General features: G+C 47.8%; 1 protein-coding gene and 1 pseudogene across 3 annotated transcripts in view; one reads left to right on the top strand and one right to left on the bottom strand.

The window, feature by feature from the left end:
- LOC125552058 (putative ion channel POLLUX-like 2) overlaps positions 1-20,821 on the bottom strand; it is a 42,586-nt gene that overhangs the window by 14,936 nt on the left and 6,829 nt on the right. For 2 of the 3 annotated variants that reach the window (XM_048715533.2, XM_048715526.2), the window contains exons 4-12: positions 19,581-19,843; positions 19,309-19,380; positions 19,105-19,180; positions 18,854-18,952; positions 18,615-18,769; positions 18,426-18,530; positions 18,216-18,302; positions 6,831-6,915; positions 6,598-6,745 (exon numbers count right to left, since the gene is read on the bottom strand). In XM_048715533.2, the coding sequence (XP_048571490.1) occupies positions 6,598-6,745; positions 6,831-6,915; positions 18,216-18,302; positions 18,426-18,530; positions 18,615-18,769; positions 18,854-18,952; positions 19,105-19,180; positions 19,309-19,380; positions 19,581-19,843 (1,090 nt within the window). Of the gene's footprint in view, positions 1-6,597; positions 6,746-6,830; positions 6,916-18,215; positions 18,303-18,425; positions 18,531-18,614; positions 18,770-18,853; positions 18,953-19,104; positions 19,181-19,308; positions 19,381-19,580; positions 19,844-20,627; positions 20,724-20,821 lie in introns of all 3 variants that reach the window. The other variant, XM_087517346.1, reaches the window with a different exon arrangement.
- LOC147990628 (uncharacterized) lies at positions 6,924-9,862 on the top strand (annotated as a pseudogene).

Here is a 20,821-nt window from a genome sequence, read left to right as displayed (position 1 = left end):
ATGACAAGCTTGAGTTCATCGAAAACGGAGTTCGCATGCATCTTCTATGATGTTTTCGATGATGGATGTTTTGCCGGTTCTTCTCGGTTGGAGGTTTCTCTCCTCTATTTGTTGGCATACCTCCCCTGCCTCTTCTTACTATAACCAGTCGCTGTTTTGATGCTACTCGTCGTCTTGTTTCCAACAAGCTTGAGTTTGCTCAATTCGGAGCTCATATGCAGAAGTTATGGCAGTTCTGATTTTCTTGAGTGTGGTTTTTGTCAGGGTCCCAGCGGTAGTACCGTGGTACCCAGCGGTAGTACCGCTGAGGAGTCACAAGCGGCAGTACCGCTCCGCAGCGGTAGTACCGCGGGCCACAGCGGTAGTACCGCTCCTCAGAGCGGTAGTACCGCTTGATGGTCTCTGCAGTAGTACCGCTGCGGCTCCGTGCTCCTACCGCCTCGACTCGAGTGCGCTTTTTCTCGTGTCGGGTTTTGCGGCACTTGCTGCGGTAGTAGTGGCGGTAGTACCGCCCTGCCTCCACGGCAGTACCGCTCTGGGTCCCAGCCCCAGCCCCTTTTCTTCTGGCGCGGCAGTACCGCTGAGGGGGAGCGGTAGTACCGCTTATGAGCGGTAGTACCGCTCTCTGCGGGGCTGAGTGGGGGATAACGGTTGGATTTTCCCCCTCCTATAAAAAGGGGGTCTTCTTCCCATTGAACCTTATCCTTTGAGCTCGTGTTCTTTCCCCATTGTTGACCTTCTTCGAGCTTGCTAACTCTCAATCCCTCCATGGATTCTTGCTAGTTTTTGAGGGAAAAGAGAAAGGAGATCTAGATCCACATTTCCACCAATCACTTTCTCCTCTATGTGAGGGGAACCCCTTGGATCTAGATCTTGGAGTTCTTGGTGTTCTCTTTCTTGTTCTTCCTCTCATTTTCCTCCCTAGCATTAGTTGCTTCGGTGGGATTTGAGAGAGAAGGACTTGGGCACTCCGTGTGCCCTTGCCATTGCATTTGGTGCATCGGTTTGAGTTCTCCACGTGATACGTGGAAGTTACAAGTTGAGAAGCTTATTACTCTTGGGTGCTTGGTACCCTTGAGCTTGTTCCTCTTGGGTGCTTGGGCTCCCTAGACGGTTGTTGGTGTTCGGAGCTCAATCATTATGGTGCAAAGCTCCGGGCAAGCGTCGGGGTCTCCAATTAGGTTGTGGAGATCGCCCCGAGCAATTTGACGGGTACCGGTGACCGCCCCCAAGGGTTGCCAAAGTGTACGGGTTCGGTGACCGCCCCCAAGGGTTGCCATTTGTACGGGTTCGGTGACCGCCCTCAAGGGTCCCTTAGTGGAATCACGGCATCTTGCATTGTGCGAGAGCGTGAGGAGATTACGGTGGCCCTAGTGGCTTCTTGGGGAGCATTGTGCCTCCACACCGCTCCAAACGGAGATTAGCATCCGCAAGGGTGTGAACTTCGGGATACATCGTCGTCTCCTCGTGCCTCGGTTATCTCTTACCCGAGCCCTTATGCACTTTACTTTGTGATAGCCATATTGTTTCTTGTCATATATCTTGCTATCACATAGTTGCTTATCTTTCTTAGCATAAGTTGTTGGTGCACATAGGTGAGCCTAGTTGTTTTAGGATTTGTGCTTGGCAAATTAACCGCTAGGTTTATTCCACATTTGTTCAAGCCTAAACCGTAATTATTTTAAAACGCCTATTCACCACCCCCCCCTCTAGGCGACATCCACGATCTTTCAGTAACCCCACTAAATTTGCATGAAGACAAGTTTTGGCCAAGCCAAGGACTTAGTTTTTACATTTTAGTTATCCAAGATCACATTGGGTCATAGGTATGCCAATACTATCAAAAGGGGAATGTGGTGGCTAAGCTGAGTCTCTTGCCATATGTGCTTAAAGATGAAAGTCCAAAGTCCTCAAAAGACTTACATTTCTCCACTATATGTACCTAAGTTTCATTCCTTCAAAGCCTCTGAGCCACTATCCAGATATAGCCGTTCCAAAACCCTAGTTGACCACTTGGAACCACCGAGATAGTTGACCACTTCTCTGTATCCTCTTCAAAACCTCTAAACGACCCCGCTTGCAAACTCTGAAGGCGTTCTAGAGAGAGTGCTACATGCAAGGTAGTCCATTCGGAGCCATTTGAAAGTTTCCACGTTTAGCATTGTTCAGAACTTCTGACCTGATCACTCCGCTTCCTCTGAGCTGTGTTAAAAGTGCATGACAGTCCGATTTCTGGTCCCTCCTATTTATACGCCCACCTATCCCAACAGTTCACTCGAAGCAAACTCCACCCCATCATATTTTCTGAGAGAACACCACCTTCTTGTGTTGAGTTCAAAGAGCTTTCTACTCCAACCAACAAGCCAAGTCTTTGATCTCTAATCCCGTCCTTGTTTTCCACTCCTACCTCTCCAATCTAAAAGCCATATCTTGAGAGAGTTTGAGTGTGGAGGAGATAATCTTTTGTAGCACAAGAGCAAGGGATTCATCACCAACCTCAATCTTGTTATTTTTAGAGGGTCTGCACCTCCTAGACCGGCTAGGTGCTTGGAGCTCACCGGGTGGGCAGTGCCCGGCGTGGCTGCTTCCCTTGGCGGATCGGTTGCGGCGGCGGCTGGATTTTCGGCGTCGGCTCGTCTTTAGTCAGCCCGTTGCGACCTTCGAGCTCTCTCCTCGTCATCCGGGCGCAACCTTCGTCGAAGGGTTGGCCCTCCCCCAGCTGCGGTCCATCACTCGTCTCGCACCCGGCAGCAGGATCGAGCTCGTCTCGCGCCCGGCAGCAGGACTGACCTTGTCTCGCGCCCGGCAGCAGGACCGAGCTCATCTCGCGCCCGGCAGCAGGACCATGCTCGTCTCACGCCCAATGCCGCAGGACGGGGCGATGGAGGCCAGTTTCGGCCGGCCTATCGGGTCTTGGCACTGGGGGCAGCCCAGGGGTGTGAAAGGCGGGTCCTTTCAGCTCATGTCTTTGGTTGGGGTAGCGGCGGATCTCGGGTGAGGTGGTGTCAAGGTCTTGAATGCCGGGCGGCGGCCCTGGTGGTGGGCCCGCGGTGCTCATGGGCAGAGCCCGTGGCTTGGTGCTGCCCGGTTGCCATGGCCGTGTGGGCGGCATGGTAGCCGGGGTGTGGCGTTCGGCGGTGGTGAATGGTGGCCGGGGTGAAAACGTGCTCTATCTTCGGACGGACCGGCGGCGGCGAAGCTTGTTCCCTTCTTGAAGGCATCGTCGCGGCTCTCATTGCCCATAGTTGCTCCAGGGGAAACTCTGATCCTCGGATCGGGCGGTGGCGGCGCTACGGTGGCGGCCCCTTCGTGAAGGCGTCGCCTAGGAGCCTACGGTTCGTCATATGTGGCTTCACCTCTTCGCGTAGTGCTAGGGATGGTGTTGCTGCGCTCAGCGCCTATGTATCCTGCCTTGGGTGTGTGTGTGTGTTGTGGGGGTGTGTGTTTGTACCGGGTGCTGTTGTTTGGTGCTTTATATATAAAAGCGGGGCGAAAGCCTTTTTCGGTAAGTCTTTAAGTTGTGAAGAAACCAAGAAGTTTGTATGGGCTTGGAGATAGCCTACATCGTGAAGATCCACCCTGAGCAAAACTAGACCTTTGTGATCGTGTTGGTTGCTCCTTCGTGGATTCTTAGTGGGTGATAGTGTGGAGGGATTTTACGTCGATCCTAACAGCAGTGCTAGCGGGTAACACTGAAAAAGATAACGAAATATGTAAGTGGCAACCGTGTGGCAGATTGCAAAACTGCCACACCCTCCCGATCTCCTTCTCCTTCCATTCCATTCCATTCCATTCCCGCACGTCCTCCCGATCTCCTTCCTTTCCTCTTGATCTCCTTCCTTTCCGGCCCTCCTGATTTCCTTCCTTTCAATCACCAGTTACGGCCCCACGCGCCTTTCAGATTTTTGGGCAAAAACAATGCTTTAATTGGGATTTGATCTCTGGTCTGCAGGTAATCAACAAAGGGAGCCAACCATCTCACCTATGGCACTCATTGTTGAACAAGCTAAGGAAAATACTGTTTTTGACATGTTTTGCCTTTAATATTTTATCACTGAAAAACTTTTGTTTCACCTATCAAACCTGACACATAAACTTTTCCCATGGTAAATTCTCCATCACCACCACGATAAATGACGCACCACCAACATGATAACTTTTGTATACCACATGGTACATTATGTGTAAGTAGCATGGTCATAAGCATTGAAGGCGTGATAACTTTGGTGAAAGCATCATGGTAACTTTGATCATTGGGAAGAAATTTGTTGAACCCCGGCCCCAGGTAATTTCTATAAATAGCACGATAACATTCACGCCATAGACCTGATAATTTAGATACAAACATCGTGGTAACTTTAACCATTAGGGAAGAAAAATGTGAAAATATACCAGATAATTTATGTGTAAATAGATGGTAATATACGCAGCGCACATCTGATAACTGAGGTAGAAACACCATGGTAACTTTGACCATAGGGATTTTTTTTTTGAAAAGATACTCCGGTATCTTCTGTGCAAATAGCACGGTACTATACCTCCCTCCCCTGGTATTTTTATGTGTAAATAGCATGAAAACATATGCACTGCGATAACTAAACACCATGATAAATTTTTGACCCGTGGGGGGAAATTTTGCTGAAACATACCCTTGATAAATTTTGTGTAAATAGCATGATATTTTAAGCACCGCGAGCTTGATAGGTTACCTAGAATCAACATGATAACCTTTTGTCCCGGGGAAAAGTTGTTCAAAACATCCCCGATAATTTTTGTGTGAATAACATGATAATATAAGCACCGCATAACCGATAAGTTACAATATAAACATGATGGTAATGTTTTACCAAAGGAAAACAAGTTGTTAAAATCATACACTCGCCTCGCGAGGCCTCTTAGATGAACACAACACATGATGTGCCACAGAAAAGCCACATAATGTTTAGTGTCATGAGGAGGCACATGTGCTCGTGGGTTGGCCCAGAAAAATGGCCCATCTTGACCCGCTATAGGCGTGATAAGTTACGCAAAAACATCGAAAAAGTTATGAAAAAAGTTACCGAAACACACTCAGGTTTTTAGGTGTAAGTACCATGATAATACACGAACTATAGACCTGGTAACTCATGTACAATCCCTCATGGTAACTTTGACCAAGGACGAGGTTGATGTACACATACCCTGATAACTTATGTGTAAGTACCACGATATTTTACACATCGAAGACCTTATAACACAGTGGTAACTTTGAAAGGGGTGGTTGTTGAAACATAGTACCTGGTAAGTTCTATGTAAATAGCACAGTAACTTACGCAACACAGGTCTGATAACTTGCATGCGAATACCATGGTAACTTTGTCTCGAGGGAAAATAGTGGTAATTTTCTGTACTTTTTTGTAGTAACACAATTGTAAAAAAAAGATCAAAACGATTAGTTTCTTTAGTTTGAGCAACAAATACCTAAGGGTGAGGTTGTTGTGGTGGCGCGCTTTGGTGCCAAGGAGGTGCGGGTTCAAATCCCACATGCGCAATATTTTTTTATCATATGGTAGACATGAAGAAGTGGCAGTTTTCTCGGGGGTGGACGCGCGAGATGTGCGGGAGAAGCAGATTTCTCAGGTGAGTCTGCAAGGTCGTTCGGGAGAAGATGGGGTCGAAGGAAGGGGGACCGTGTGGTACTTTAAAGTGAAAGAAGTAGAGGTGTGGCAGTTTTGCTTATATGGCACACATGTGCCAAATATCACAGTCCAAAAGATAATTCCACGTACTTCCAAGAACCATAGATAGATATAGAGCGTCAACATAGGGTTGATAACACTGATAAAGATAATTCCACATAGAAAAAGGGCGTATAGAATCCCACTATCTTAGGAAAAAACCAAGAGGACACTAGCAATGAGGACAGTCGCACGACATGGATCATCATCAAGCCATTGAGCATACGCGATCAGTTGATCCTGGTATGACTCGAGACCGCCTGGTAGTCGGAACCCGCCTAACTGTACACAAAGAGCGGCATCATCAGAAACCTTGGCAGCATCAATATCAACCTTGTCAACACCAGGTGCAGTAGTCTCCACGGGGGGGGGGGGGGGGGGGGGGGAAGACCTCGCCAAAGAGGAAGCCCCAGAGACGAAGACCACACATGTGTACTTAACATCGTCAAAAAACACTACGTAAGGAGTATGGAAACAGAGGCCCATGACTACTACATTGGAGCTGTTTTCTAATATGTGTCCAACCAGCTACTAGTTAGCTCGAAACATAGCAGCCCAACACTTGACGCACGCGGGCCGGGGGGGTGCTGACAGGGAGATGTGGAGGTGGAGGGATGCGCCCGGGAGAAACCAGAGCTATGACAGGCGGCGTGCATGGAAATCAGCAAGCAGAGGCAGTGAACGATGCCGATGGAGAATAGCGACGTGGCACAGAAATATAGTCCTACTACAACAAAATTATCGCAGTTAGATGCATTTATTTGTTCATTTCTCTGTGACCTCTCGGTTGCTAAACCCTAAATATAATAGCAATAGCCATCTGCACCCTTCCCAAACTTATTGTATCCGAAAATGCATATCAGGAAGATAAGAGCAGTACTGCGAGAATTAAGCAAGTGTCTGTAGATTTTAAGAAGGCCCCTTTGCCTAGAGCACTGCACAAACAACTTAGAGGCAACCATCTCCACCGGTTGCACATTTAAGCCTGTGATTGATTTCAGAAGTTCGATGGTAGTCGAGTTAGAAGCCTACATTGATAGAACATGATGAATAAATAAATGCTTAAATGTTTGATATATCAAAACTAGTATACATGGTGGATCTTGTATATACCTCAACAATGGTAGGAACCAATGCAATTCGTGGAAGAGACTGGAGAGCCAACAGAGAAAGAAATGCATCTGTATCCACTTCATATCTGATCATGTTCAACAAGATGAGCTTTACATAAATAAATAAATAAAACAAGTCATCAAACAACAACAGCAGTTCTAGTATGGTACATGTGCCCTATGGCAGTGGTCTTATCATGCAATATTGGCTATTAATTGCAGATAAGATGTTTAGTATTTGTGGGCTACTCCCTCCATTCCAAAATAATTGTAGTTCTAGGTTCGCCTTAAGTCAAACTTGTTTCAATTTGACCAAGTCTATACAACAACAACAAATTCTTTCAGTCCCAGACAAGTTGGGGTAGGCTAGAGTTGAAACCCATAAGATATCAATGTTAGAGTTATAATATCAGTCATGTACCCCTTTGTGTTTATCCCGTTGTATAAGGGGTTTCCTACATATGTTCCACACCTGTACATGTATATATATCGGCCTATGGCCTCATGGGAATACAAGTTGCATATTTCCTAACATGGTATTAGAGCCTTAGGGTTTTTTTTACGCACGCGCAACTCGTGCTCTCGATCCAATCTCTTCTCCGAGCGGCCGTCCTTCTCCGAGCAGCGCTGCTGTCCGGCGTCTTCACCAACCGCAGGTTCACCCTGCTCCGGTGCTGCGCTCTCTCGTGCCCCTGCCCCCCTCCTTATCGAGCGCCCAGGCCGGCTGCCTCCGCCCTCGAGTTCGTCCGCCAGGCCTCTGCTCGATCCGGCTGGCTCGTCCGCTGGTCAATCGCATCCGAGCGTCCCTGCTGCTGCTGCTTGTTCACGATCCAAGCTGCTGCTGCTGCTCGTTTCCAATTCACCACCAAGGAGAGCCGCACAAGCGTCCCTGCTGCTGCTGCTTGTTCACGATCCAGGCTGCTGCTACCGCTCGTTTCCAGTTCACGATCGGGGTTCTGCCTGCACGAGCCGCTCGCCCTCCAGATCGGGCCTCGACCTCTTGCCCCGGACTGCTGCTGCGGTTCTAGTCCGGACCCTCCGCTGGTTGCCTCCTGTTGAAAAAAAAATGTCTGCTGCATCGGGCTATGTTGCTGTCCCTCGCTGTCCGGTGATCTTTGATGGTACTAACTACACCGAGTTCACTGGCTTCATGCGCATTCACATGCGTGGCATCCGTCTCTGGGGTGTTCTTTCTGGCAAGGTCTGCTGTCCGCCACGTCCAGTTCCTCCGGTGGCCCCTACTCCGCCGACTCCACCTGTTCTTCCTACGGATGCTAATCAGGCCGCCTCCGGTGGCCCCTACTCCGCCGACTCCACCTGTTCTTCCTACGGATGCTAATCAGGCCGCCAAGGATGCGGCTAAGCTTGCTGATGAGGCTGCTGCTCGTACTTATGATGAGATGGTTTTGGCTTATGAGGAGGCTCTTCAGACGTATCATGGTGCTCTGTCTGTTTACACCCAGTGGCTTGATGATGATGCTCGTGCTGCAGCTGTTCTCACTGCTAGTGTTCTGCCTCAGTTTGCTTCTGAGTTTCTGGGTCTTCCTACTGTCTTTGAGATGTGGACCCGTCTTCGTCAGCGCTATCAGCCCTCTGGTGATGCCTTATACCTTTCTGTGATCCGTCAGGAGCATGCTCTTCAGCAGGGTGACTCTACTGTTGATGACTTCTATGCACAGAGTTCTGCTATCTGGCGCCAGCTTGATTCTCTCCGCAGTGCTGGTTGTCGTACTTGCCCCTGTTGCCAGGCTGTCCAGGCCAATTTGGAGTTTCATCGCGTCTACGAGTTCCTGTCTCGGCTCCGTAAGGAGTTTGAGCCCCGGCGTGCTCAGTTGTTTGCTCGTGGCCGTATTTCTCTCATGGAGGCGCTTTCTGAGATTCGTGCTGAGGAGACTCGCTTACGTGGTGCTGGTTTGCTGGAGGTTCCCTCTGTGCTCGCTACTCGGTCTTCTTCCACGCCACCTACTGCACCACCGACCCCTTCTCGCTCGAGTGCTCCGCCACTCTTGCCCACTCCTTCTGGAGGCTCAGGTCGCCCCCGTCCACATTGCGATTACTGCAACAATGATGGTCATATTGAGTCCCAGTGCTACACAAAGAGGAAACACCTGCGCAAGGCGCGATCATCCTCCTCAGGGACTTCGTCATCTACCTCGACAGCTTCAGCCATTGCTTTGACTGAGGAGGATATTCTGAGACTTAAGCGTCTGCTCACGGCTTCAGGTTCTTCCTCGACGGGTACTGCTGGTTCTGTGACTGATGCTTCCCGCACTGAGCAACCGCCCTCTACATAGTCAGGTACGTCCCCATGGGTTCTGGACTCTGGAGCTTCTTTTCATATGTCTTCTCATTCTTCCACTTTGTCCTCTCTTCGATTGCTGGATTCTCCTGTTCATGTCTTCACTGCTGATGGTACTCCACTTTCTGTTGCTAGTAGGGGCAATCTTACCACTCCTTATTCTGTTCCTGATGTTGCTCATGTTCCTCGACTTACCATGAATCTGTTTTCTGCTGGTCAACTTACCGATTCTGGTTGTCGCGTCATCCTTGACGTTGACTCTTGTTCTGTCCAGGACCGTCGCACGCACACTCTGGTTGGGGCTGGCCCTCGCCGCCGTGATTCTCAGGGTCTTTGGGAGTTGGACTGGCTTCATGTTCCTTCCGCTGCCACCACCATCGCCAGTTCCTCCGCTTCAGTCGCCTCCGTTACTGGTTCCTTCAAGCAGTGGCATCATCGACTTGGTCATCTGTGTGGTTCTCGGTTGTCGTCTTTAGTTCGTCGAGGTCTTCTGGGGTCTGTCTCAGGAGATGTCTCTTTAGAGTGTCAGGGTTGTCGTCTTGGCAAGCAGATTCAGTTACCATATTCACATAGTGAGTCAGTGTCTAAGCGTCCTTTCGATTTAGTCCATTCTGATGTATGGGGTCCGGCTCCTTTCGCTTCGAAAGGTGGTCATAAATACTATATTATTTTCATAGATGATTTCTCTCGTTACACATGGCTTTATTTCATGACTTCTCGTAGTGAGGTGTTGTCTATTTATAAGCGTTTTGCTGCCATGGTTCATACTCAGTTCTCTTCACCCATTCGTGTTTTTCGTGCTGACTCCGCTGGCGAGTATATCTCTAAGATGTTGCGTGGTGTTCTTGCTGAGCACGGAACTCTCTCTCAATTCTCTTGTCCTGGTGCTCATGCTCAGAATGGTGTGGCTGAGCGAAAGCATCGACATCTTCTTGAGACGGCTCGTGCATTGATGATTGCTGCCTCTCTCCCGCCTCATTTTTGGGCTGAGGCCGTCTCCACCTCCACCTATCTTATCAATATACAGCCTTCCGCTGCTCTACAGGGTGGTGTTCCTTTCGAGCGTCTTTTTGATCGTTCTCCCGATTATTCGATGCTTCGCTTGTTTGGTTGTGTTTGTTATGTTCTTCTTGCCCCTCGCGAACGCACCAAACTGACCGCTCAGTCTGTTGAGTGTGTCTTCTTAGGCTACAGTGATGAGCATAAGGGCTATCGTTGTTGGGATCCTATCGGTCGTCGGATGCGTATCTCTCGAGACGTGACTTTTGATGAGTCTCGTCCCTTCTACCCACGCCCATCTTCCTTGATTTTTTCAGTGGAGGATATCTCTTTCCTCACTTTTCCTGACTCACCTATCACCCCCGTCGCGCCTGTGCCTATTCGTTCCACTCCCTCTGCTTCTCCACCTCTAGTCGATTTGCAGCCACCATCTTCTCCGGTCTCCTCGCCTAGCATGTCACCGGATTCTACACCTTCATCTCCGGTGACTTCTTCGTCGCCACCCCCCGATTCTACCTTGGCGATTCCTCCTTCTATTGTTCCATCTTTTCCTCAGCATTACACTCGTCGTTCACGACCTATGGATGCCTTATTGGATGAGTCGTCATCTTCCTCTCAGCCTACTTATGGCTTGCGTTCTCGTCCTCGTCCGCCTGTTGAGTTTGGATTTCCCACCGCTGGTGCTGCTGTTCTTGAGCCGACTTCTTATCGTCAGGCTGTTGTTCATCCTGAATGGCAGTTTGCGATGGCAGAGGAGATTGCTGCTCTTGAACGCACTGGTACGTGGGATCTTGTTTCTCTTCCTCCCGGAGTCCGTCCCATCACTTGTAAGTGGGTCTACAAGGTTAAGACTCGCTCCGATGGTTCTCTTGAGCGCCACAAAGCTCGTCTTGTGGCTCGTGGTTTTCAGCAGGAGCATGGTCGTGATTATGACGAGACTTTTGCTCCTGTGGCCCATATGACCACTATTCGTACACTTCTTGCCGTTGCCTCTGTACGCCACTGGTCTATATCTCAGCTTGATGTTAAGAATGCTTTTCTTAATGGTGAGCTGCGTGAGGAGGTGTACATGCAGCCACCACCTGGGTATTCTGTTCCTGATGGCATGGTATGTCGTCTTCGTCGCTCTCTCTATGGCCTTAAGCAAGCCCCCCGCGCCTGGTTTGAGCGTTTTGCCTCTGTGGTCACTACTGCTGGTTTTTCAGCCAGTGCTCATGATCCAGCATTGTTTATTCACCTTTCTCCTCGTGGTCGGACTCTTCTTCTTCTCTATGTTGATGACATGATCATCACTGGGGATGACCCCGAGTATATTGCCTTTGTAAAGGCACGTCTTAGTGAGCAGTTTCTTATGTCTGATCTTGGACCTCTTCGCTACTTTCTTGGGATTGAAGTCTCTTCTACCTCTGATGGCTTTTTTATATCCCAGGAAAAGTATATCCAGGATCTTCTTGCTCGTGCTGCTCTTACTGACGAGCGCACTGTTGAGACTCCTATGGAGCTCAATGTTCACCTCCGTGCTACTGATGGTGATCCTCTCCCTGACCCGACGCGTTATCGTCATCTCGTTGGCAGTCTTGTCTATCTAGCTGTCACTCGTCCGGACATCTCTTATCCGGTTCATATTCTCAGTCAGTTTGTCTCTGCTCCCACATCGGTTCACTATAGTCATCTCCTTCGTGTTCTCCGATATCTTCAGGGCACGATCTCCCACCGTCTATTCTTTCCTAGCTCCAGTTCTTTACAGCTTCAGGCCTATTCGGATGCTACGTGGGCTAGTGATCCTTCCGATCGCCGTTCACTTTCTGCTTACTGTGTTTTTCTTGGCGGTTCTCTCATTGCCTGGAAGACGAAGAAACAGATTGCAGTTTCCCGTTCGAGTGCTGAGGCTGAGTTGCGAGCCATGGCTCTTTTGACGGCAAAGGTGACTTGGTTACGATGGTTACTTCAGGATTTTGGTGTTTTTGTCACTACACCGACTCTGCTCCTATCTGACAGTACAGGTGCTATTAGCATTGCGCGCGATCCTGTGAAGCATGAGCTCACCAAGCATATTGGTGTTGATGCTTTCTATGTGCGCGCTGGTGTGCAGGATCAGGTTATTGCTCTTCAGTATGTGCCTTCCGAGTTACAGTTGGCGGATTTCCTAACGAAGGCCCAGACTAGAGCACAACATGGCTTTTATCTCTCCAAACTCAGTGTTGTTCATCCACCATGAGTTTGAGGGGGGGTGTTAGAGTTATAATATCAGTCGTGTACCCCTTTGTGTTTATCCCGTTGTATAAGGGGTTTCCTGCATATGTTCCACACCTGTACATGTATATATATCGGCCTATGGCCTCATGGGAATACAAGTTGCATATTTCCTAACAATCAAGACCAAGTCATGGTTCTAGCACGTGGATAGCTAACTTCCATACACCCTGTCCATGGCTAAATCTTTGGTGATATTTCAGTCCTTCATATCTCTCTTTACATACTCCTCCCATGTCAAGTTTGGGCTACCCCGACCTCTGTTGACATTATCAGCATGCCTTAACTGTCCGCTATGCATTGGCGCTTCTGGAGGCCTGCGTGATATATGCCCAAACCATCTCAGGCGATGTTGGACAAACTTCTCTCAATCGGTGCCACCCTAACTCTATCGCGTATATCATCATTCTGGACCTGATCCTTTCTTGTGTGGCCACATATCCATCTCAACATGCGCATCTCTGCTACACCCGTTTTAGTTGGCCAACTTTCAGCTCCATACAACATCACAGGTTGAATCGCCGTCCTATAGAATCTGCCTTTTAGCTTTTGTGGCACTCTCTTATCACAGAACGCTTGCGCCACTTCATCCATCCAGCTTAGATTCGATGGCTTACATCTTCATCGATATCACCATCCTTCTGCAGCATTGACACCAAATATCGGAAGGTCTCCTTCTGAGGTAGCACCTGCCCATCACGACTAACTTCCTCCTCCTGCCTAGTAGTACTAAAATCGCACCTCATGTACTCATTTTTAGTTCTACTAAGCCTAAAACCTTTTGATTCTAAAGTCTGTCTCCACAGCTTATCGGCAAAGAGCATACACCATGGGATATCTCCTTGTATATCCCTTGTGACCTCATCCATCACCAAAGCAAAACGACAAGGGCTCAAAGCTGACCCTTGGTGCAGTCCTGCTTTAACAGAGAAGTCATCAGTGCCGCCATCACTTGTTCGAATCCCAACATTATCATACATGTCCTTGATAAGGCTAATGTTGTTGGGACTTTGTGTTTCTCCAAGGCCCACCAATTGACATTCCGCGGTATCTTATCGTGGGCCTTCTCCAAGTCAATGAACACCATATGCAGGTCCTTCTTTTGCTCCCTGTATCTCTCCATAAGTTGTCGCACCAAGAAAATGGCTTCCGTGGTCGACCAATTCTATATAAAAATACATTAACATCTAGAATGCCAAATTAGTCTCATGAGATTCTTTAGAAAATATATTAACATCTAGAACAACCTCCCCAAGCCAAAGGCCCATGAGATTCTTCCTCCATTTGCACAAGAGGGAACTGAAGTAGGGTGCGTGTGGCGTGGAGTGCAGTCATTAGGCTCGGCTCCTTGAAGTCCAGCCGACGGCAGGCCGGTCGACAAGCATGGGCGGGCCCCCTTGGCCACCGGCTGACATGGCGCCCTTTGACTAGGACTCACGGGTCATGCATGTTCTCCCACGCTGTGAGGGTTCAAAAGCGCCATAGGTGATGATTGCTGAGTCGGCCGTGGCATGCTCCCCGAACACTGCCGCCTCCCTTGGCGAGGATTCATCTATGGCGCGGTCACCTTCCTCCACACGGGAGGGCTTGAGCGTGCCGACGAAGAGGCCCGTGTATTCGACTGTGCTCCATGCTTGGGCATGGTTGATGAAGTGCTAAAGAAAACAGAAGCCTTAGCCCCCTAACTGGCCTGCCAGATGTCGGCATGTGATTGCCGAGATCAGGGATTATGCTAACCCCCTTTTAGTCGTTTGGAGTTCGGACAGAAACTAAAACACTTAAGCAAACTTCGTGTCAGAGACACGGGGTTTTTACCCATGTTCAGGCCACCGTGAGGTGTAATACCCTATGTCCTGCTCTAGTTCTTGATTTGCTTATATGAGTGATTACAAGCTACTGCTTGGGATAGCTCTATTGTTCTTCTCCAAGCTCTAGTCTTCTATTGAGCTCGTAGCGAGAGCTAATGTCATCAAAAGTCCTCCTCCACTATGGCCTCGGCCCTCCCCTTATATAGGCCTGGGGGGTACCACAAAAGCCTCTACAAACATCCTTATATGTTGAAACGTTTGAGGGTACAAAACTACACGTCCCACATGGGCCTGGCAGACAGTTGCGACGTAGTGGACGATAGGCCAAGGCGGTTCCTTGAGCAAAATGTCCATCCTGCCATTGATAGCTCACTGGGGTCCCTGGGGCAGTAGCACAACGTTGTTGTAGATACATCGCTGCGGTGGCGTCGAAGTCAAAAAGATAGGGCGCATGTCACATATTTGATGAACATCAGGAGATATCATCTTGGGACGAGAAGAGCCGTCGTACTATAGACTGATGATGAGTATCTACGAAGTGTAGACCATCGTAGGCATGCGAGGCCTACGTCGGTCGGCCCAAGAAAAACTCTTAAGTGAACCTCTCGAACCTGTTTTTAGTACCTTAACAGTGGTGGACCTCCTGGATAGCCCACCGAAGCATGGTTGGTGCTCGGGAAGTACTGGCATTCGGGGATGGACCTTGATCACCAGCCTTCCTTTGGTCGGCCCCGGGTTCAACCTGTGGCGACTTGCGTACTTGGGGCTCTGCTGCTAGGACGAGCTCGGGCTTGCGCTTCTTGGCCTTCTCAGAAGAGCCGCAATGATCTGCACCTCCATCTTTTGGCTGATCGAAGCATGTGTGGTGGAAAGCCTGGCCCTCGGCGGCCTTGGTGCACTTGTCCGCTAGAGCGAAAAGTTCAGCCACAGTTTGAACTTTGTTGGTGCCAAACTTCTGCAGCATCTTCTCATCGTGCTCCCTATGGCGGAAGGCTAAGATGACGGCATGTGGAGAGACCTTCAGGATAGTGTTGCGTGTTAAGCTTCATGCACTAGCCAACGCAACCAAAAATCCGAACTGATGGAAAGGGCTAGGCAATCCACATATACACTTCAACACCCCCTCTCACGTGTGACACAGGAAGTCAACACATGGATAGACTCAGAGGTATGGCTCAAGAGGCCTATACGTGGACACAAAGGGGGCAGCAACAATTTTTAGATAAATTGCGAAAGTCGGGACTTGAACTCAAGACCTTAGGCCCTGATACCATGTTAAGCTTCATGCACTAGCCAACGCAACCAAAAGTCCGAACTGATGGAAAGGGCTAGGTAATCCACATATACAATTCAACATTGCGAACCTGGCTGAAGCATTGAATGTGCTGCCTCACCGGCTTGCTCTTCTGCTTAACAGCATGGAGGTCGATCTCCATGCCAGGGCGTACAAACGTGCCCTAGAAGTTGGCCATGAACTGATGACAAAGCTCTTCCCACGAGGTGATCGAGCCTTGAGGCAGGTTCATGAGCAAGGATCGATTGGACCCTTCCAGGCCCATGGGGAACTAGTTGTCCATAACCATCTCGTCACCGCCAGCTGCTTGGACAGCGGTGGTATAGACCTGGAGGAATTCCGTTGGATAGAAAGAACCGTCGTACTTCTGTGGTAGGTCGGGTCGGAACTTCTCCGACCAGATGACCCGCCGGAGCTCGGAGGTGAAGGCATGACAACCTGCTACGTAGGGCAAGAAGTCGATGTCGATGGCCAGTGGTACGTGCAAATGATCCACTATCGATCCCGATGAAGCCCGGTCCTCGCCAGCCTCAAGATCATGCCGGCTCTTCCACCGTCGGTCGAGCTTGATGCGTGCGTCCTCGCCCTTTCTCTTGCGGACTTTTTGGAGGTCATTGGCGTCAACTGGAGCAGAGGTGACGAGGTGTAATCTTGAAAGGTGAACCCTTGCCTCACCACGTGGAAGGCTCGGCGGCCACGACAATGGCAAGCCTATCGTGGGTCCCGAGCGAGTGGGCAGATTTCCACGAAGCCTGGACGCTTGCGGCTATCTGGCGATGGTGGGCAACATCCACGAAACCGACAACCTCCCGAAGCCAAAGGCCCATGAGAGATTCTTCCTCCGTTTGCACGGGAGCGAACTGAAGTAGGGTCTGTCTGGTGTGGAGCGGAGTCTTTAGGCTCAACTCCTCAAAATCCAATCGACAACAGGCTGATCAACGAGCGTGGGCGGACCCTTGGCCTGCGGCTAACGCGGCGCCCTTTGACCGGGACTCATGGGCCATGCCACGATGTTCTCCCACACTGTGAGGGTTCAAAAGAGACGGAGGCAATGATTGCTGAGAGCCGGCTGCATCATGCTCCCTGGACACCGCCGCCTCCCTTGGTGCGGATTCATCCACAGCACGGTCGCCTTCCTCCACACGGGAGGGCCTTGAGCGTGCCGGCGAAGAGGCCCTCGTTTTGACTGTGCTCCGCGTTTGGGCATGGCTGATGAGGAGGTGAAGAAAACTAAAGCCTTAGCCCCCTACCTGGCGCGACAGATGCCGACGTGTGATCGTCAATATCAGGGATTAAGGCTAACCCCCTTTTAGTTGTTCGGCCAGGGGCTAAAACACTTCAGCAAACTTCACGTCAGAGACACGGGTTTTTTACCCAGGTTCAAGCCACCGCGAGGTGTAATATCCTATGTCCTACTCTATTTCTTGACCAGCTTATATGAGTGGCTACAAGCTACTGCTCAGGGCAATTCTATTGCTCGGTATAGCTCTATTGTTCTTCTCCTAGCTCTAGTCTTCTATTGAGCTCGCAGAGAGAACTAATCCTTATACGTTATATAGGCCTATGGCCTCCGTCCTCCCCTGCCATTGACAGCTCACTGGGTCTGTAAATGGCACAAGGTTGTTGTAGATACATCACTTGCAGTGGAGTTAAAGTCAAAAAGATAGGGCGCTTGTCACATCCCTAATGGGCACCGGGCATTATCGTCTTGGGACAAGACGAATCGTCATGTTGTAGACTCATGATGAGTATCTACGAAATGTATACCACCATAGGCATGCAGGCATGCATTAATTACGCCGGTCGACCCCAAAAAAACTCCGTGAGCCTCTCAAACCTGTTTTTACTGCCTCGCCAGTGATGGGCCTCCTGGATGGCCCACCGAAGCGCAGTTGGTGCTCGGGGAGTACTTGGGTTCAGGGATGGACCCTGATCACCTCGCCGAGCTCCGTGAATCGTTGTTGACCGAGATTGAAGCTTTCATGCTTGAGGAATCCCAAGCACTACTCCTTGTGTCTTCTCGTGCTATGCCAGGCACATCTTTAGAGGGCCGGGGGACGCTCTCTTGTATCGCTCACATTGCTATTTTACATCTTCACACAATTTTCTATAAAGTTGGTCAAGCTTAAACAAGTTTGACTTAGGACACACCCAATACTTTAATTATTTTGGAACAGAGGGAGTGTATTTTAGGAATAAGATTTGATTGGTTAGATACTAGCCGATACTATAAAAGAACAACCATCTTGAACATTGAGAATTAGGCAAACACTAATCATAAATTATAGTGTCTCCCTCTCTTCACAACCTGGCAGGGCGTCATGGCCAGCCGTGTAGGGGTGAATGCCTACATTCGATCCTCAGACAATACCAAATCAGGCACATATTTGTTTTCACATAAGTGTTGGTACTCAGAAATAATATATCAAAATGTAGCATATGGCATCGATGTTCAATAGGAAAATACATGAATTTTCTTTAAAGAGTTCGTCTTGGTATGTTTTCTAATAATAGCCACGGCTTCTTTTCAAGTTATTCGCCTCAAACCATTGAAATGAAAAGTTTCAATTGTCCTATCCAACACTAGAACAATGGATTCACATGCACACAGGAGTTTGATGGCCCACAAAGATAGCATGCACTAGTACATAAAAACACAACAACCCTCCCTTCTCCCAAATTATTTCCAGTCAGCAAACATAAAGGCATATGCCTATATGGTTATATACATACCGTTCATTTTTTGATGGTAAGATGATTATAGACTTTGCTTTGTTTGCTGCTGCTCTCTCGAATGATTTTGTCAAGCTAAGGCTACAACTGAAATTTTAAGTGAAGTCAGTTTTCACATATCAATTGGAACATCTGTTCTAAGGGTAAAAAACTGAAAACAAGTTGCATGCATTCAGAAAGCATCACAAGAAGAATTGCATAACGTTGTACCTCTTGGTGAATACATCAACATGATTTAAATCTTTAGATATGGTATCTCCAAGCTTCTCAATATGCTTTCTGGGAAGTTCCGAGAGAAGGAGAATTCTCTGCTTCCTTCACATTGTTCAAAGAAAGTAAATGGCTGTATAAAATTGTGTAAATACATATTGCCAAAATGCTATGTTATCCGTCAGTTACCTTGCTGTAGCAGTACCTAGGCGAATTGCTGATTCCTGAAACTTATTCAACTGATTCAATATGGACGTCAGATGACTATTGACTCCACAGATAACGATATGATCCTCCTCAAGGACCTGCAACTGGGCTCCTTCCCTTACCTTATGCATTTGGGTCTGTAAAACCAGGTGACAGATAAAGACTTGCTCTGTGTAAAGATTTTTCACCTCAGTTTTGTAGAATACTTAAAAAAAACTCACTCTAAATTGTTCTGTCATCGCGCTTAACAAACGAGAATAGAACAATATACCCCAGATAGCAAGAAAGAACCCAATAAGACGCTCAATACGTGTCCTTTGCTGTGAAAACAAGCAAAAGAATGTATCAAAAAGAGTCCTCTAAAAGGGAAATATCTACAGAATGATTTGTCAAAGATATTACCTAAGAAAAGACAGTATTGAATAACTAAGTGCACATATTGTTCTGAACCCAGAAAGCAACTAGCACTTACTTTCAAATGAGTAGATGATGAACATAGACATGCCCAAGCTTCCCATAAGCAGTCCTCCAGAGGCTGTTCTTTCTTCCTAAAATAGAAACCAGTATATTTCATTTATGTTAGTACTGACTAGTGAAGATGTAGGATATCCTCTCTGACAAATAGAGAAGAATAAATCAGAAAATTCAAGCCCTTTCAAATAAGAAAGTTACAGACCTGAACTTATGAAATAGCAATCCTCCAACGAACACAATAGAAAAGCATGTGACGAGCAAAGTGATAATAGACCTTTGAAGATATAGTGAAGACAAAGTACCAGGTTAATTCACCATGAGCAAGAAACTTCAGTTATTATGCGTAACTTAGGATGAACTTTTGGAATGCGCAGAAAGGTGGCAGCCTGGCAAGTGTAGTAGTACGATCAAAGAGGCATTGCACATTACCAAATATACATGTCTAGCTAGTAAAAACTAGATATATTCACTTACAAGGCAATGTTTCGGTCAAGCTGTGTATTGAATAGATAGTACAAGCGTGAAATACTCCATCTGACATCAGGCAGTGGTGGAAGAGTCACATCTAGCTTAAGAGGCACAGGTGTTCTAATAGGATCAGATATGCAAGCAAATGGCAAACTTGTAATATTTTGTGATATCCTGGGGAATGATTTCATCATTAACTGCATCTGGCCTATAACAACTCTATGTAGAAGGCAGAATGTGATGCTTACTATATTCACCATGTTGTTTCCCTGCAAAGTTGAACAGGCATGGGATATTCAGGAAACAGAAGGTACATTGATAGTATATTTGTTGCAAAGTGTAATGACCCATTGTGAAAACCTGCTTATCAGGAGTTGTAATAGAGTATGGAAGCATCATGTAACATAATGCATTTCATGGCATGATCTCATCATATAGTTTCAAAGCCAAAACCCTAAAAAACTTTGCATTAGTCTCAAATCTGCCCCAAGTGAATGTTGTGCATGAGTAGTCATCAAACCTCTGAGCTAGTAGTTTTGCTAGCTCACAGTTGTCATAACCAACCCCTGCTTTTAACCCCAAAACTTCTGGCTTAGTTTTGGTATTTCAATCAAGTGCTTTTGTTCAAATTCAAAAAATTGGAAGAACTGTAATCTAATTGTCTGGTGATGATTCTCTTGATAAAAATTCATGAAAAATAATATCTGGGGATAATAAGATGCCCATAACCTCCAGTAAAATATTCATGACTTGTGGAGCCATATTTCGCCTACTTGCAGCTCAAACCCAAATTGGGGCAAAATTGGGTTTGAATCAATATGGCAGTCAAATACCCATTTGAAAATCCTTGAAAATTTTCATAGTAGTGTAAAGTGCTATACTAAACCATTTGTGCAATTGGAGGGGACAAAGACAATAAGAATAATAAAAAGAGAAATAGTCAGCCAAACCCTAACTGGGCCAAATTCGGCCCAGGTGGCCTTTCTCTTGCCTCTTTCCCTAGCTGTCTGGTGGGCCCGCTAGTAAGGCTGCTCGCCAGCGCACGAGCCTTACCTCGTCTTTTACCTCCCTTTTACTTCCACTTCTTCCTGCCACCACACAGATTCCCTCGTATCTCTCGTCCTACGTGCAACATCCTGGGGCAGTAACCTAAATAGGAATTGATTTTTATTTTTATTTTTGCATCATGTCAGCATGCTTTAATTTGAAATGAGGTTGATTAAAACCTCAACATTATTAAAATTGCC

Source organism: Triticum urartu, chromosome 1A (assembly GCF_056163025.1).
Source record: "Triticum urartu cultivar PI428250 chromosome 1A, HENAU_Tu73, whole genome shotgun sequence".
Lineage (NCBI taxonomy): Eukaryota > Viridiplantae > Streptophyta > Magnoliopsida > Poales > Poaceae > Triticum > Triticum urartu.
This window is presented reverse-complemented; position numbering and strand designations above follow the sequence as displayed.